General features: G+C 41.2%; 2 protein-coding genes and 1 non-coding gene across 3 annotated transcripts; 2 read left to right on the forward strand and 1 right to left on the reverse strand.

Moving 5' to 3' along the window:
• The first annotated feature begins 9695 nt into the window (after nt 1–9695).
• Nucleotides 9696–9766, forward strand: TRNAC-GCA (transfer RNA cysteine (anticodon GCA)). Its single transcript has one exon. It is a non-coding gene; the product is annotated as a tRNA-Cys (tRNA).
• A 677-nt stretch (nt 9767–10443) lies between these two features.
• LOC133906022 (uncharacterized) lies at nt 10444–11322 on the forward strand (the record flags this gene model as incomplete). Its single annotated transcript, XM_062347823.1, has 1 exon — nt 10444–11322. A coding segment is annotated over one exon (771 nt), but the record flags the coding sequence as incomplete, so codon positions are not given.
• A 754-nt stretch (nt 11323–12076) lies between these two features.
• On the reverse strand, nt 12077–14549 carry LOC133906126 (uncharacterized tatC-like protein ymf16). The gene is given in 2 exon segments (XM_062347919.1): nt 12077–13861; nt 13863–14549. Coding segments are annotated over 2 exon segments (819 nt in total). The 5' UTR covers nt 14088–14549; the 3' UTR covers nt 12077–13267.
• Between the last annotated feature and the right edge of the window lie 3890 nt (nt 14550–18439).

Here is an 18439-nt window from a genome sequence, read left to right on the forward strand (position 1 = left end):
CACAAGTTTAACATGTTCCATGAGTTCCATCTAAATAAAGTTTAACTTGTTACACCATCTCTTGCATTAAAAGAAAGGAAAGAAGATATTTATGAGTAAAGAGAAAATACTAATGTTTTCTCTTGTAGAGTCGTAGTACGAATGTCTAAGGGTATAGCTCTCAAATTCCCTTCCTTTTTCAGGGGAAACACTATGTGAAAAAATATTTTTTGGACACAAAATAGTCAAAAAAAAATATTTTTTCACCTAAGCAGGCCCATCCCACATACCTCACAAGTCATGCTTTTTTCACATTGTTTTCAATGTTTGCGTTCCATGGGAATTGAACTCACAACCTCCTCCTCGCGCGTGTAGCCACCTTATCACCTCTGCTATCACGTAGTTGTGATAGAAATCGGATATTTTATCCTTTTAACCTTCTTTGCCAAAGGTCATTAGTAGCACGTCATAACTATAACCCGTCACTAATGACTAATTTTGCCAAATTTCGTCAAGTGTTATAATTTGATAAGGGACCTGAAGTGCATTTGGTAAAACGGACATAACTTTTACATACAGACTCCGATTTCGATGTTTTTTTACTCTACGGATATCTACAGAAAAAGTTAAATCCGTTCCTCCCTCACTTTATTGAGTTTAGAGAATTTTTTAAGGCCAAAAATGGCTTGAAAGATTGAGTTCTCACCCCAAGAAGTTTATGCACCGTTTTTGAAATGCGCCTTTGTGTCCATAGCCACCACACCTTACATCAAACTTGATCGGAAATGTACAATGGTTCCTATTCTAGTGATGATAAGGTGAGAAAAAATAAGAGAAAAATAAAATAAAAATAAAAATATTTACGAATACCGTCATTGGTGACTAGAGTTGGTCATTAGTGATGGATTACAAGTTAACCTGTCATTAATGACTGGCATTGGACGACCCGTCACTGATGAGTGCATCATTAGTGACAGGTCAAGTTGTGACCTATCACTAATGACTTGCTTATGATGACCAGTCACTGATGACCTAGTCATCAGTGACGGGTCACAACTTGACCCATCACTAATGACTAGCCTAGGATGACCCGTCACTAATGATAAGGGATCACAACTTGATCCGTCACTAATGACTAGCCTAGGATGACCCGTCACTAATGACCTAGTCATTAGTGATAGGTCATAACTTGATCCGTCACTATTATTGCACAAAAAGGCCGGGACGCAGGCTCCCGCAGAGGAAAGCCCAACGAATGTCAGATGCAAAGCCCCTCACCTCATTAAGATCATATTGGCATACTCTCCCAAAAAAAAAAGAGCAGACCCCATTGAAGACGGGAGTGAGGTACAACAAGGCCATTTCCGTCCACCTTCTCACGGAGCCGTACGTGGACGTTACCGCTCATACAGCTCCCAGCCAGCAAGCAGTTAGCTTTCCTCTAGAAGTCATGGAAGTGTGGATAAATCGACATCAAACTCTAGTCGACAGAAGGTTTTTCTTTTTTTCCCGCTCGCAGTAGTCCCAATATTCCAATACTACAGCGTTAGCAGCGTTTTGTCTCGATGAAAAATCTTCTGGTGACCATGATGGATAGGATTTTTTCTCTATCCTTTGGACTTGAACGATCCAATTTCGAATCTTGTTGGAGATTCTTTATCTGGCTTTGACGTATGGGGCCTTTCCCCACTGTTTGAGAAAAGTTTTGCATCTTTCCTTTACATCCGAACAGGACGGGCCACTAGTCCCTGATCTGGACGCCGCACCTGGAACTCCTTCTACCTGTGGTTGTGGGGTTGGCGCCTCCTGAGCTGCTTGAGCAGCACCCCCTTGTGGGTGGGAAGGAATAAGTGGTGGATTCGAACCCTCGGTAAACAAAAGCCTACATAGCAGTTCCAATGCTACGCCTTGAACCACTCGGCCATCTCTCCTACATAATCTTCTTATTGACCTGAAACTGAGTGAATAGCGAGTTTTCGTATCCCTGCAAGTACAGGTACAACCGATCACAGGTTCCATAGGGAGTTTTACTTCCTTTCCAATTTAATATTTCTCAACAACAACTTCTCTCATCCCCACGGATCTATTCCAAATTCTGGAATCGTCCCATGTTTCTATTTCGATTGTATGGCGTGGCGTATACACGTTCTGCAAACAGAACGTATGGTTACTTTACTCTATTTTCTCATGGCTTGTTAAACCTTTCTTTTTTCTCTTTGGATCATAACCAAATCAAAACTTCTCGAGTTATCAGAATCAATAGTAAAATTCAGTCCTTGGTTATTCAAGTTAGATGAAATAGTAATAGTTTGGCTCATTGGTATACTACGAAATCCAATCTGATTCAAATATTTCATATCTCTCCTTGTCGGGACAATTTGAGCAGAAAGCCCATATCTATTATCTATTTTTTAGAATCGAATTAGTCTGTTTTTTTGCTATATCGTACTGTATAATTCCATTGTTTATGGGATCATTTTCCCCGAGGGTTTCCAATCAATGGGGGCGTAGTATAGGTAGTTAGAGAGTGTTGGCTCCCCTAGCTTGAATTCTTTTTACCCATTCTTGGAGAGTGATAGGTTTTATTTTTCCGTACCGTAATAGAAGAGCTCAGAAGAAAGACCTAATTATGTAAAAACACGACCATTCAAGCTAAAGATCAGAGGATCCGTAATAGGACTCTCATAGACTTGCCAGGAAATAGCAAATTTGGAATCGGCTTTTGCGCTAGGCTCAAACTTGAGGGACGGAGCCTTTTATTTGGTTCGGGGAGTGGATTAAGAACGTTTTAGCCCCTCCCCTCATCTTTGATGTAGGAATGTCGCTATAAGACGAATAACCTTATTCCATGGTGAGTTTAGCTACCTCCAGAAAGTCAGTGTCTGAGTTATAGTCTGCGCGATCCATTCAAAGTCTGAGTTTCTAGAAAATTCCTTCCTCACCAAGTAGTCTTCTTGGCCCTCAAAAGGAGACAGCCGAGCTAAATGATCCATACGAGTCACTAGCTTGGAAGCCATTTGCCTTCAATGCAGTTTTATAACTTTAAGTGTAAATATTTTCCCTTACTGGTTACTTGAAATAGACCTCATCTTCATAAACTTATTTTATAGCCGGCTGTCCAAAGAACTCCAATTGAAGATCGAAACTCGCTAGGACATTTCTCTGGCATGGTTCATATAGAAAAAAGAGATATTCATGTTCCTCTGTAAGTAGAAAAAAGTTTGATGGTGTTTTGGGTATACAGAATCTCTTAGAAATGAACATGGCATTGATTGCTAAGTGGTGCTTTCGTTTCAAGGACCCCACTGTCACAGGTCTTTGGAAGCAAATAATAAGCAAAATGTATAAAAGAAAAAAGATGTATTCACCATTTTCAAATGGTGTTGTCTCTGAGAAACACAACATTGAGTTAGGCTGTAAATACTTCGTTGGAAATGTTTGGATATATTTTTTTGGAATGATAGATGTTTATGTGACTGTACACTGGCACACCTATATCCAACTTAGTTTGCAGCTTGCTATGAACAGGAGATTACTGTGGCTAAAGCTCTGGAACATGATAGTTTGAATTTTCCTATTTGAGTACAGGACGTTGTTCAGAGTGTTGGGCAGCATTGTGGAGAGATCACCCACAATTTGATTGTGATATAGCTTTATGATATCTCCTCAAGGTATAAGTTAGAAATGGATGTGATATGAACTGAAGAGTAAGAAATGTGGCAATGGTAATACTTATTAAGTTACCAACTGATCATCTGTGAAAAGAAATTCAAAAATAGGATTTTCACAATGTCGTTGTTGACAATGCAACTAACTAGAACTGCCATGCTATGTATCTCTGTGTTGTAACTACTTCTAGATATATACGTATGCTGGGTACTAATTTTGAATATGAAACACTGCAATTGTTCCAAACAAATTTTTTGTACGAAAAGAAGCATCACAGTTTCACAGTACATACAAGTCAAACATAACCAAAGCATAACACTTCCACTATTCTACCCCCCAAAACACCAATGAGAAGAGTGATCGGAGTGAAAAACTGCTATTGACTAGTAGGAATACGACTTGTATAGGCAAGCAAAGTGGAACGAGCAAAGGCTTTCTAGAGAGTAAAAAAAGGGAGTGAACAAAAGGGCGGCGGATGCACTATCAAGACAAGAAGGAACAACACAAACCATACTGAACTAAACCAGGTGATATGTGCATTAAGTCCCGAAAATGATAAACCTTGCAATTGATTGATTGAAGATCTTGGTCAACTTTGACATATTTACATATCTAGTGTAGCTGCTTTCTTCTCTAGCTTTCTAAGAGCTTCCACTAATTGTAAGGTTTTTTGAGGAACTAGAGCACGACAGCATTCATTTGAATGTTCTTATAAAACAATATTTATTTTTTTCATATCAATTTTTTACTAGAACTTCAGTTCTTTCACTTCGACACGTCTTCCATCAACAACTGATGATAAGTCAACTCAACATTTCCAGCTTAGCTGCCCCTTTTACTTGCGCATATCCACTCAGATGATGAAAAGTGGGCTATGGGAATCCTTGGATAGATCTTTTAAGCCGATGAAAAGAGGAAAATAGATTGAGTTGCAGGAGTGGTCATATTGATCTTCTTTGGCCTAGTTCAGTGTTGGCAATGTACCCTCCCCTCTTAGTCTTTTATCTTCTATCTTACTTATCGCTCCATTTATGTATTTTTTTAGCTATTCTTTTTGATCCAGGTTGAAAGTATGTAGAATGGGGAAATCCATTTACGCTGGAATTCACTCAGGTTTTTTTGTAGGAAGCTCGGACTATATGCTAAAATAGATTTAGGGGATGATATTTTTCTCAAAAAGTGGACGGTGGACCGAATTCAAATTCAACATGGATTTTTTCATCCAAAATACTAAAAAGAAAATAACCTTATTTGCTGGCAAGCGGTAAGGCAAGCGTTGGCAAGGCGGAGTAGCTTGTTAAAGGAAAGCGGTAGCGAAGGGTCAGGATGAACTATAGATACTCATGTGTCAGCTAATGTTGGAAGGATAGAGAGTGGTAGCGATGGGCTAAAGACATGCATGCAAGTTGAAAGCATTTCTTATTTCGAAGTTCGCTGTGCTCTTGTTCAATAGACATTCTGCTGGAACTCACCTTTCTCTTTAGAGATGATGATGAATATTCTTTAGAGACTCCTCTAAAATAAAAGAAATACTTGACAAGAAAATCAAAATTATGTTTATACGGACGGAATTTGGTCTATCCTTTATTGAATATCATTGGACCTGCCTCCTATCTATCAACTCATTACTCTCCTTTGTTCTCTGGTAAGCTCTCGCATTGCCTTAAAACAAGCATTCTTTCGTATTCAAAGAAGGTTTGCTTGCATGTTCTAGCACTGGAAGAGACGAATATTGCTTGCCGGATGCTATTCACATGTTGAAGCACAAAAGGTACCTCAAAGTTTATAGTTCTAAGCTGAAGAAATAGCCTGAGTCAACTTATCTTCTTTACAACCTCCAAACAAACGATTTAGGAAATGGAAATTGGAACCTTTTGGAGTTACCTAGTAGCATTGGAAACCTTATGTTCCTTCGATACCTTGGCTTCTTTGATTTAGTGATTAAGCTACCTCTACCTATATGTTTGCTTCAACAACGTTCTAGCTTGCGTATTCTGATCACACAATGGGACCAGGGTTTGGGACACTAATCTTTCAATTTTAGATGCATTATAACATGTCAAGGGAGGCGCCGAGATATGATATGACCAAAGGCCTTGTCGCGAGCCGGGCTCGAACTGACGAGGAGAGTGGAGAGGAATACAGTAGTAGTAGTCGGGCCAGGGGCTTATCTTATTCCTTGTATTCATTGGTCTGTATAGGGGTCACATATAGTTGGTGTGCTTTGTGAACTGCGATCTTGACGGTTCTTCTTTTGAAAATTACAGATATTGTTCTGCACATGTATGTATTTGTAAAGCTAACTCATGTACAGAAATTCTCTCTTTTACGGGTAGAAGACGACTTCAAACTTATGTTGCAGATGAAATATTATTTCATGTTCTATGATCTTAGGTAGAATTTGAGCACAACCAATAATAAGCTGGTCACTGTCACTAATACAGCTCAGGAGTAAGGATATTATGCAAGAAAATGTGGTGCCCTCTCCAGGGCCAAACAAATTAAGTATGCAATGACAGGGAAAAGGCACGAAAACTCCTCCATTCAATCCCTTGGCGTCTACCAGTTCCTTGAGTAACATTCAGGAGGTAACCCGTAACCCTTACGTAGCTCAGTTGAACGCCATATTGACAAAATAGGCTCAGATCAACAATCTAATCCATCATCAGTTAGAATAGAATTCCAAGTGTGCCAAAAAATTCTTTTTGCAAAACTCAAAGGTTCCATTGTAAAACTATATTTCCCGAACTGGTTAACTGATGGGGAGCAGTACCATGTGGATTTTTCTGTGCAGATTGAGCTCCCCGGTATACTATGGTGTGGACAAGTCCCATCATGGGAGAGTTGGGAGATACAGTTAATCTCTTGATCTGCTTCAATGAGGCCCTGACGTTTCGCCACATAAATCACTAATCAATATTCCGTGAAAATGATGGCAACGGTGCGCCTTCTTGGGGCCGTAAGATGACAAGAACACCAAACATCCTCCAAAGTAGTGAAGTGAGCCAGGACAATAAGACAATAGGTCTCATGGGCCAAGCCTGCTATCAGGCAGTGAGTGGGAATCAATCCTGAAAGAGAGAAGGTCTAGTGCTCTCAGAAAATATTTGATTCGCCGAAAAATTGGCTTTATCAGACCAATCCATGTTCAGAAGCCTTCCATCAAAAGTCAGTGGTCTAGGCCGCTTTCCTTGACTTTGAGTTGGATCTCATTCTTCTTCCCGGCAAAAAAAAGAGGGTAGACTTCATCCGAGACACATGGGTTCTTTTGCTTCCTTCAAAGAACTCGTCTTTGAGCCTCTAAAAATAAGGGCATAGTATCCCAGCCACCTAGACCACCTAAAAGGAAGGAATTGGTCTTTGGCTTTGAGTGATCCAATCATTGGTGAATGGGTTCAGTAAGGTAGAAGGAAAGGGCCCCTCTCGACCTGGGAAATTCACAGCAGGAAAGACTGGCGCCGATCAGCGAAAGCGAACCCTTCAGTACATCACGTTCAGCCCTCCCTCAAAATCCCATTTGTTTTATTGAGGAATCACTCTTGATCCTCTAAAGGCTCTTCTCCGTCTATAACTCAAAGTCCATCTGTCTCTCGTGGAAGCGCTTTAGAGTGCCTAGAAGATCCAGCAAACGGAGGTGCCAATGCTGTCCCAAGACCAGATCACGGTAGGTAGCTGCTTTAAAGAGGTTGGGAGACAGACTGGTGAACAATCTTCTTCTTGTTTTCTCCGACCTAGAGCACTCTTTTTTCAATCGTACGAAGAAACTCCGTGAAAAACCCAGCTATCACTCCTATGAGACGGCTAACTCCCAACTCCCGATACATTCTTTAGAGTCGACCAAAGGACTCGTTGGTTTGGACATAGTTTCTTTGTTCCTGTGTTTCTGTTTTACTCTCCCCCTTTTTCACTTAGTTTAGTTGGAATGGAAAGAGAACTTCCTTCAGCCTTTTTGTTGCCTGGTTCGGTCTCTCTGAGTGGAATAAGTGGGTCCTTCTTCTTTTTCCTGACTGATGAAGGTCGAAACTGAAGATCGAATCAAGCGGAGTCTGGATTCCTATGTTCGTACCAACTCAAATGATTGATGAATTGGATCTTGAGTATGCTCACTTCGCTACTCAGCAAGGGTGAAAGAATGACAAAGAGACTGACATCACAGAGGATGGGAAGGACCCAATCGCCTGCCTCTTTCTTTGTCCACCCCCTGGTGGGTACTTTATAGCTCACAACACGAGATAGGCAGATATGTGACATAGTCTCATTGCTTTCATTGACAACAAGACTCTCTTCCAGATTGGGATTGGTCTGTGCAGGATCTCCTTCCCTATGAGACTCTTGCTTCCCTTTGAAAGAGGCAGACCCCTACTTCAATTGTCATCTGACGACTCTTCCCCAGCTGTGGACTCAGACCTCTCACAACAAAAAAAGAAAAAGCAAACGAATCCGAATATAACCAATCTATCGCCTTTGATGACTCGTTGACAGCCTCCTCAACCCAAGCTTCCATCTCCTGCTCCAGACATCGGCGCTTGCCCGCGCCAGTCCATGAAAGGTGGATGAAGGTGAGTTTGACTACGAACTCGAGGATGCTGGGAACGATCTCTTTTCGGGGAATCACTCCCGTCGAGAGGCCCTCTTCCTCCCTTTTTCTGAATCTGGGAGAGAGGCAAAAGAGAAGTCCAGAGAGACCTCGACTCTTTCAGGGAAAGGAGGGAGATCGAATGCGAGATGGAGTCCCTGACGAATGGAATGGACATCCTTGGGGACAGCTGTGTAAGACTGAATTTACCTAAAAATTGGACGGAAAAACTACTACAAAGATCACAAGAAACCCAGCTCAAAGTGAATGGAGAGAGAACCCCTGTGCCTTGGAAGGATCTGAAGCAGTTCGGACACTCATAGACAAGTGAACTCCAATCCAGGATCCCTCGAAAAGTGAAGTGAACTAGCCAGGTAGAACAGTCAGGTTAGGAAAAGAGTCTTTCATGTCAAGGTGAACATAGACAGACAAGGTTAGTTTGTTTTCCTTAATTCTCAGAGAGAAGACTCGTTGCTGGAACCGAGAGCACTAGCGATTACTTTCTTTCTGACCTTCAGCCGACAAATTCCATACCTTCCACCGACTTCTTTTGTGTGTGGCCAGAACGTGATGCTTTCCAATGCCGAGTACTTTTCTTCACAATGTATGAAGCCCGTAAAACCGAAATCGATCCAAATCCACGACCTTGACGATTGAGGAAAAGGGGTATGTATTATTATGGTGTGAGCCTTCTTTCTTTTTGGCCTTAGATTATCATAAGCGAGGAATGGTGCGTGCTAGCCTTCAGACTATACTTTTAGTAGGGAAAGGGAAAAAATGGAGAATATCTTTAAGAACCCTAGACTGAATTTCACTTGGAGCAACAGGGGTCAGGTCACACTATATCAATATCATAATTCTCTCTTTTTTTCTTTATATTCAATGCAATGAAAAATTAAAGCACGATTCTCTATAGGGATATGTACATAAGAGAGAGACCGACTCGGTATCTGTGTAACAATTTCCGTTCTGGGGTTTACATATCTATTTTGAATTGATAATTGAGAAATAATTTTCTCTTTTTTATAATTGATACTGATTAGCCGTAAATCAATTTGATTTTGTTATGCCATTAAGGAAACACTATTGGGGATACAATACCCATTTTAGAACCGTTCACTACTAACAAATAGAAAATAAAAAAATAACAAATAATAACAAATAATATAGTTAATGGTTCCAATTTGTCCTCAATTTGTCAGTCTGTGACTGGAAATCCTTTCTCTTTTCAATAGAAAGAGAAGGTATTTAAGCAGTGTGTGTTTTGAGATACAATCAATCGAAGAGAATAAAACAGGGTCCAATAAAAAACAGGAATGAATTTATTAAAAGGGATTGGAAAGGGATAAGTACAAAGGGATTCGACGATCTAAAAAAAAAAGCAAAAAGGGTTTAGTAATCCCCTCCTACGATAAAGAATTAGTAAATGAATGTGGATGAATAAGATTTTTCTCGATTTTGGATCGGATTTGGCGGCATGGCCAAGCGGTAAGGCAGGGGACTGCAAATCCTTTATCCCCAGTTCAAATCTGGGTGTCGCCTGACCCACAAAATACTTTGGATTTCTTATTGTACTGATTGAACTCGACAAATTCTTGCCCTGCATAAGCAAAGGAAAAGAACTAGGCCTGTCGATACTGGATTTTCTGAATCCATAGTTCTAGTTCTAAAAAAGACTGTAAATTTCTTCCAAAAAGAAAATAGGGCTCTGGCAGGGTTCTGGGTAGTGGCCCAAACTGATACCAATAGGGATGATGGAAGGCTTACTTATTAATTTCATAATTGATTCTATTCCGCAATTCATAACTACGAAAGTAAGAGGTCGGAAATCTTGGTATCCAAAGGAAAGGTCCCTAAAGGACATTCCTTTTTTGCTCCTAGGATTGAAGAAGAGATTCTATTTTGCTCCTAGGATTGAAGAAGAGATTATACGAAAGACTATCAAGACTTCCTAATTATCTGACACTACCTACACTAAAGTAAGGTCTACAGACTCTGTCTGGAATTAGATTGGATAGGCTGATGGGAAATTTAGGAGCAAGATAATAAGGTCAGGGTTTCTTATTTATGGATCGCGGGGTGTAGAAGAAGAATCAACGAAAAATCCAGGAAAGAGCAGCGAAGGAAAAGCGCGACAAACAAAGTCAAGTCTCGACTCGACATGTTAGAAGGAGCTAAATCAATAGGTGCCGGAGCTGCTACAATGTTCATTACTATAAAAAAAAATCCAATGTGTCTCCTCCTCTCTTTATTTTCTTTTATTAAATTATCCATATTTCATCTTCTTTTTAAAAATTTCCATTTTAGTTTTTCTAGTATTTTTTCGACTAGTCCTACCGATTTTACAAGTGGTAACACAATTGACTTGTTGCTCGTCCTTTCTTATAAGCCTGCCGCCCGAGGTTCAAAACCCACAAACTCTAGCTCATTTAGAAGGGCTAAACTTCTATCTGAGCCTTTACGAGCAGGATCCGGAGTGGGTTGCGTTCATTCAGCAGGAGCTGAATCACAACACCCCTCTGGAGGACATACCTGGGCGGCTGAGGCTCTTCCTAATGGAAGAAAGGACATCCAGTTTGAGACATGATCTCATTCAAGATTTTATTTCACAATATAATAGGAACGAAGCCTTACTTCCCCTCGAGCCCTACCTCTTAGAAGAGGCGCTTCGTTCCTATCTCCATCATATTCAAGGAACTGATAATCTTTCTATTCTCCAAGCGGCTTATCAAGATCTGCGGGAGAAGGAAGGAGAATCCGTTTTCTTTCATTCGATTGTTTCGCACAACCGTGATTTCCTTGATGCGCAGAGCACCTCCAGGAGGTTAATAGAAGCCTCACAGAGGATGCGGTGGGAAGAAATTCCCATCAGCAAAGCTCAGCTCGAAAAGGCTGAGTATGAGCATGCGCTGCTATTGTTTCAATATGAAGATCGAAAAAGGGGCATATTTAATGATATGCAGCTTGGATCTACAGATGATCAGGCGTGATCAGTCTCTTAGACGGTTAAAAACCCCTTTTTCATATTTAACTACAAAAGCAAGCAAGCACCTTTATGTGACCTAACAGGTTGAATTAACTCAGCGATTTTTCAGACGGAGGAACTCTATTTCCTCGCTGATGGATTCTTTCCAATCTTCAGAGGGCAGACGACGAGGGCGTATGCGTGTGAACGCTTGGTTCAAGCTCTTCACATAGACATGATCTCGGAAGACTCGTTTTTAGACCGAAGCGATTCTTTGAACCGAGTTCTTTCTCTTTCTTGAGAATGCTGATGGTTGGATTCAATGTTCTGGATCTGGTCCCTTGACCTTAGCGGCCTCGTTCTTAAAAAAAAAAAGAACTACATTCAGTCAGTGACACAGCTATTGACTCAGCTGTGAAGGAATGAATGGCGAATGTTTGCGAGGGAGGAATATGGTAAAAGCTATGCTCAAAAGTAGGTGGTCGACAACATTGGTATCCCTTGCCAACTCTTGACCAGAGATACAAAGCACCTGCAGCTGAGGCATATCTCAGTAGCTTGCAGGAAGAGAAAGATGGACTTAAACACTATAGATCTTCGCGTGATCCGCTTCCCCCAGACCAGCCAATAGAAGAAATAGAAAAGAAAGGCTTTATATACTACATTAGATAGCAAGTGGAAGGATTTGCCAATGCGAAATTGAGTAGTAGGCACTTTCTTAATATCATGCGAACGGAAGGCTGGTATCGATGCCCAGGCTATATATACGCTATTCACAAAATTCTTGGTGTAACGTCAGTCAGCAAAGAAAATCAATAAGAATTTCATAAAGAATGAAAGGCAGGAAACAAGGAGAAGGAAGCTAGCAAACAATATGAAGGAAGACTTTCAAGCCTTATTCGTACTCCACGGGACCACGTATAATAGTTTCTTCTGAATGGAACCGTACCGATCTACTAAACGAAGGTGTTCACGAGAGGGAAGGGCTTATCTTCAAATTCGGTATCAACTGAGCAAATCTCCAAAATGCCTTTCATTCATAACAAAGGAAATGGCACCGAAACAACTTATCTGCAACCCTGACACCAGCAAGCACGGGCAAATTGATCCTCAAAACCAAAGGGCGTTAGCCAAGTCGAGGCTTTTGAAAAGCCTTACCTACAACGCGAGTCTCCTATTTGACTATCAACCATTCTAGTTGAAAAAAATGTTCCCATCAGTGCTGCTACTCGACTTTCTCATCTCCTATTTCTAGTTATCTTACAATTAGAGTAGAGTCAGGTAAAACGAATTGTGAGGATCACTTGCTTACCACTTCAAAAGTAACGAACCACCCACAATTAGAGTTATACTATTACTAATTTCCCGGTTATTCTAGAAGTTAACTCTTTTAGTTGCGCGGGTAGCTCTCAGGCTTTTATGCTCTTATAGGCAGGCCTATTACTCCAGGCACACTCTTCTCAAACACTACGTTGCTATAGCTATGCTTCCTCAGACTCTGTTTGACTCCCCTCTCAAGCAGGTAAAGAAGCTATTTCCATTCTTGCCTAGTGACTAAGGATTTTCACACTTGTTGTGTCTAGGCTGCAAAGATTTTCTCTTAAAACACTAACGGAAGTGTCACAAGCATTGAGCACCAATATCTAAAAACAAAGCGTGGATAAACCGAACCTGGAGAATCAAGCGTCGGACAGCCAAGCCACTATTTCGCTTTGATCGAACAGAAATAGGATAGAGCTTTAGTACTCGATCGGTATGGGGAGAGGGAGTTTACTTGAGGGTACTGACTTGCCTATACTAAATAAAGGAAGAGTCCGCAAAGCTGAGCTTTCGGTTCGCTCCCCAGGCCTTCAACCCTGTTTGCCTCCTTTCTCTTGCTTGATGGAATAGTTCAATGCCCGAGCTCCAGCTTTGCTTGCGTTCTTCACCGGCGCTCGCCGGATGTATCACTCATCCCGAAAATAAGGCAAGGAGTCTGCTGTTTGTTATAATCATTACGGGAATGAATCGCATATGTTGGTTTAGAATTGCTCGGGAATTCATTGATAGTGACTTTTTTCAGTTCTAGGGGGGCTAGTCTACTCCTCTTTTTTCTCGATCGAGCCGCTTTCCCTCATTCTACTCGTCCAGCCCTCTTCACGAACTTGTACAATCAATGCCACAAAGATAGCAAACTCGATTATCGAATATATAAGGAAAGGGGCGACGATTTGGCACCAGATATCCGGAGGTGTGGAAAGAGCTGCTGTGATAAGCGGAAAAACCATCAAAAAACGACGATTGCTCGTGAAGGTTTCCACAGAAAGACCCCTTGGTTCTGGCAAACAGATCACAATTACAGGTACCTGGGAGCATACCGATGGAATGAACAAAATACGAACAGTTAACATAATATAGTCATAGATCTTAGGTTGTAACTTGATCATGAGCGAATTTGTTGATGTTGCACCCACGAAGTATGGAAAGTGCCAAACATTGGGAACTACCCGGGGAGGAGTTAGGAACAGGAACAAGGAGAAGCGAGAACCACTTAAATGGAGGAATCTATTGTATTTCTGCCTTTGTTCCCCATAGCAACTGGGGATCGAAAAGCACCAAATTTGATGACTTATTAAGGGAAAGACGAAGTAAGAGCATGCTATTGAAGACGTTGCAACATATGTCGGGGGGGGGGGGCTCCGTTGATTGTGTACGAACAAAATACGAGTCCAAAGGTAGGGTAAGAAAGGGTTTAGCTAATGGAGAAATTGACTCTTCCGGGAACCAGTAACGCGTAAACCATGTCAAACCAAGACCGATCAATATCCGAACGGAACGGATTCGAACTTCTCCTAGAAAAGTTTCCGGTGCGAAATTCCATTCAATGAGTAATTCAAAGGATAAATGCATTTTCGGCATGCGGTCGGTGGGGTGTACTTCCCCCTTCCTCGCTTCCGTCCGCTATCCGTTGTGTCATGGCACAGTGGGACATCTGTCAGCCTTGCATTTCTCAACAGGGCTGGCTATCTTCCCTTTTTCGAACATAGATATCAAAAAATGATGATGAATTCCAAGGAAAAATGAGTGAGTTGATTCATTCTGTCTAAAAACTCAATTTCTCAATCCTCTTTCTATATGATAATATGTCAAAACAAGTTCGATAGCCCATTCATAACACAAGCAATCCTCTTCCCTTCAACTCGTACCGAAGGCTATGTCCCAGTAAGCATTTCCTCTGTTTCCTTGTTTCCCACCTCTGACCTTCCGCTATGACCAGTCCACTAAGTCAGGTATCTCTGAAAAGTCAGACCGTCCTCTTCCCTTCGTCAATAGAAGAACTCCAACCATGCTTTCTTGAATCATAAACTATATCATAGATAGAATGGGAACGATCCTTTCACTCAGGTAGAATTTTCTGCACCGGGGCCATTTCTTTCATTGGTTGCTTCACATCACGTCTTTGCCAACGCCTACTCTAGCTAATCTCCGAGATATGATTCGAACAAGCAACTTCCATCGATCTGCTTTTGAACTTCCTTGTCTGACCGAACATGAAGGGGCAGGAAGGCTTATTGACAATATCAAACTATCCCACCGAACCGTATATCCCAACTTTTCGACTTCCAATTCCAGCTTTCGATACACAGAAGGAAAGCCATCCCAACCTAGAGATGAAGCCAACAAACCACTATCTATATTTTATGCCGACCAACCTCGCTAACCCGCGGGCATTTCACCTATCTTTCTTGACTTTCTTTAATATTTCCATTTCTCTCCCTTAGCAAAGTGTATTGATTTTCCGGTTCAAATACAAAATTTCAGTTCGTAATATCGAGTATTCCAAAGATAAGAGTGTACAGGTACCAAGGACTACCAGTAAGGAGCTACCTTGGGGAATGCCGAATTCCCTATTGGAATAGATCTTGCCCTCTTTGTCGAAGATGGGGGCCGTAAAAAAAGCAGCTATCTGATTGATGAGCATTTCATTCTTGTCGCCTACTTAGCTTCTCAGAAACTCAAGGAGTAGCTGATGAGATATTTTTTCAAAACAGCTTTAGCTTTTTATATCTGCTTTTATGACTCTATTGACCGTAGGCCAACGTTTGACTTCCTGGAAAAGAGTGATAGCGCCCCGTCTCGGCCGAAATCCATGCGAATGCACGGAAAATAGAGGATCAAATAACAGGTTCAATAAGTGGGCTAGTCCTAGCCCTCCATTACGATCCTATCTCTCTCCGCAGGTTGAGTTATAGGTCGAAACATTCCCGGTTTGTTCGCTTTTGGTATGAACGACCGAAACATTGCCGAGAAGCGAAAGGTTGATGTCAACAACTCACACTGAATTTCCTCCAGTTCCTCCCTTTTGAGACGTTCGCGATACACCTCCTTCCGCTCCCACAGAAGACCAATAATAGTACAAAGCTCATCAATGAACTTCCTATCTTTCATATCTGCACCACCTGAACCAAACTGATCCCTAAAAAGAACAAGAAAATTCTTATTTGACATTGAACTCACGCTTCGAAAGATTATCCATTTCCTATTGAACCCTACATTGAAAAATTCCCGAGTACGGGACTGACAACGTGAGACATGCATGTGTTTTAGTTCACCGGGATTCCTAATAGGATAGTCCTATCAGGTCAATGGAGTTAGGAGAAAGGGTTGAGCTAGAAAGGCGGGAAACTGTTTATGAATATAAGAAGCATCTTCCCAAGTAGCATCCTCTGGTGCTGCATTGGACCATTGAATCAAGACCTGAACTTGAGCATGGTTGCCCTTCTTGCATTTACGATCATACAAGAAAGATGTATTTTTTGAAGGAAAAAAAAGAAAGAAATTGCTAAAAAAAAATGAAAATTTTGCCATCGCGATTGGGGCCGCTGTTTTTTTCACCTTAGTGAAATTTAACCGGACCTGTTCATTTTGGTATTTGAGTGTTTTTAATGGGTGATAAAATCTTTCTTTTGATGTCTTGCTAGTTCAATGTTTTGACAGGAGCGTGCAGTGTAATTCCATTGATTTTTGGATTTCGATCGTATCTAAGATCCTATTTTTTCTGGGTTGTTAACTCAATGGTAGAGTACTCGGCTTTTAAGTGCGACTATGATCTTTTACACATTTGGATGAAGCAACAAATTCGTCCTCCAGACTCTTGGTAGAGTCTAGAAGACCACGACTGATCCTCAAGGGTAATGAATGGAAAAAACAGCATGTCGTAATAAAATCAATTTCTTATTTTTGATTTTAGGAATGGAATAAAAAAATTCCGATTTTATGGGTCTAGTGAATAAATGGATAGAGCCTGGCCCCAATTCTGGTAAAAAAAAAAAAGCAACGAGCTTAACTTCTTAATTGGAATGATTCCCCGATCTAATTAGACGTTAAAAATAGATTAGTGCCTGATGCGGGGAAAGGTTGGGTTTTCCTATGAGTGGACCCTTGATTTTTTCTTTTTTTTTAGAAATCCTAATTATTTTAGATTATGGATTGAAAAGGGATGTTATGGATTGAATGTGTAAAAGAAGCTGTATATTGATAAAGAGACTGTATTCCAAAGTCAAAAGAGCGATTGGCCTGCAAAAATAAAAGATTTGTTCTCTTTTGTTTGTAATTAGAACAAACATAAACTAATTGGATAGAAAAGGAGCGGAAAAAGATCTGTGGATTAGATTCCCTTTCTTTCCAGGGTTTGTATTAAAAAATGCAACACCCTTTCTGACCATATTGCACTATGTATCATCATTTGATAAACCGAGAAATGCTTCTTCTCTCTGATTCAAGTAGAAATACAAATGGAAAAATTCGAAGGGTATTCAGAAAAACAGAAATCTCGTCAACAATACTTCGTCTACCCACTATAAGGTATAAGGATAGATATAATAAGAATTTTTGGTAAACACCTATCGGCAATCTCTTTTGACTTTTACGGTGAGTGTGAGCAAGAAAGGGGATAGACACGGGTGAAGAAAGCAGACCTGGGGGTTTGACTGTTCTGTTGGAGTGGCAGAACATAATTGAGTGCCTGGCCCTTCTCACTATAAGGAGACTTTGTCCCTTTCAGTTTGTTGCCCGATGTCACACTTGTCAGTTGGTGAAGATTGAGCATCAGAGGCCAAATGATTGTTATTCCACTTACAGTACCTCTATCGAAGCAGAACAAGTCTAATATTCCAGCCCCAGTTTTCAGGGATTCTATTTCGATCCAAACCCGACACATCTTTCTTTCTATACGAAATGAGTTCGACCTTTTTTTCAAAATAGAAACAGAAATACTATTTAGGAATAGTGCGGGTGCGACGGAACGAATCAAGTGAAACAGTCCCCCTTATGACATTTTTTCATCCAAGCAAGACCGGTTGTGTTTTGCCGATCGCTTGCTTACTAGCTTTCTAGTTGACAGGGACGGGGGGAAGGGGGGATGGTCTATGTAAATTTAGGGATAGGGACGAGTGACCAGTTACTATAGCTGACGAGAGGAGAGTTTTGACTGCGAGGGAGGCAGGGGCGCGTCTGCTGGTATCGTATCTGCATTCGCATCTTCTTCGGCTTTTGCTACGATCTGTTCCTTCCTTCAGTCAGTCCTTCCTTCAAGATTTTTGCCTGCGGATCTCTCTCTTCAAAACATATCTTTCGGCGCCAGTCTTTCCTGCCTTACCTTAACCCCGCTTTCACGTGGCGAATCGGTATGAGGTTTCAGTGATCACTTTACGGTATTCTTTAAGCTTTCTTGGTCACCGGACAGAGTGAGAACTGCTCAGCTTGCTTTCTTTCCCTAGCACACACTTAGTAGATAGTAGGCACAGGTCCGCTAAGAGCTCATCGAACTTTACTTGTAGAGTGAGACCCGTGCTCGATATGGTTCATTTCAGTGCTCTTTCTCTCGGTATGGTTCACCACATGCCTGTGATCGATCTCTCTCAAGCTAGGTTTGGTATCGGTATCGGTGAAGTCCGTCATTGAATTGAAGTGGTAGAGTGGTAAGTGGGCGTACGGTCTATGTATTTCCTATCAGTGGCATTAGTTCCTTTTCATTCTCTAGATAGATGGGCAGAACAAGCTTCTCTTTATATTCTATTCTAGAAAGGATCAAGGGCTCTCTCATCTCCTATTTGTTTGAGCCATTCATTATAGTGGTGGTGCCGGGAAGGCAGCTTAGCACTCTAGTCCTTTTGAGTAAGGAATTGTAGCATGGGCAGGCAATCTCTTCGATTGATTCCCCTCCAGTCCAGGAATTACTTTCATTAATTAGCCGGCCCACGGAGTGAAAT

The sequence above is a fragment of the Phragmites australis genome, chromosome 23 (assembly GCF_958298935.1).
Source record: "Phragmites australis chromosome 23, lpPhrAust1.1, whole genome shotgun sequence".
In the NCBI taxonomy this organism is placed as follows: domain Eukaryota; kingdom Viridiplantae; phylum Streptophyta; class Magnoliopsida; order Poales; family Poaceae; genus Phragmites; species Phragmites australis.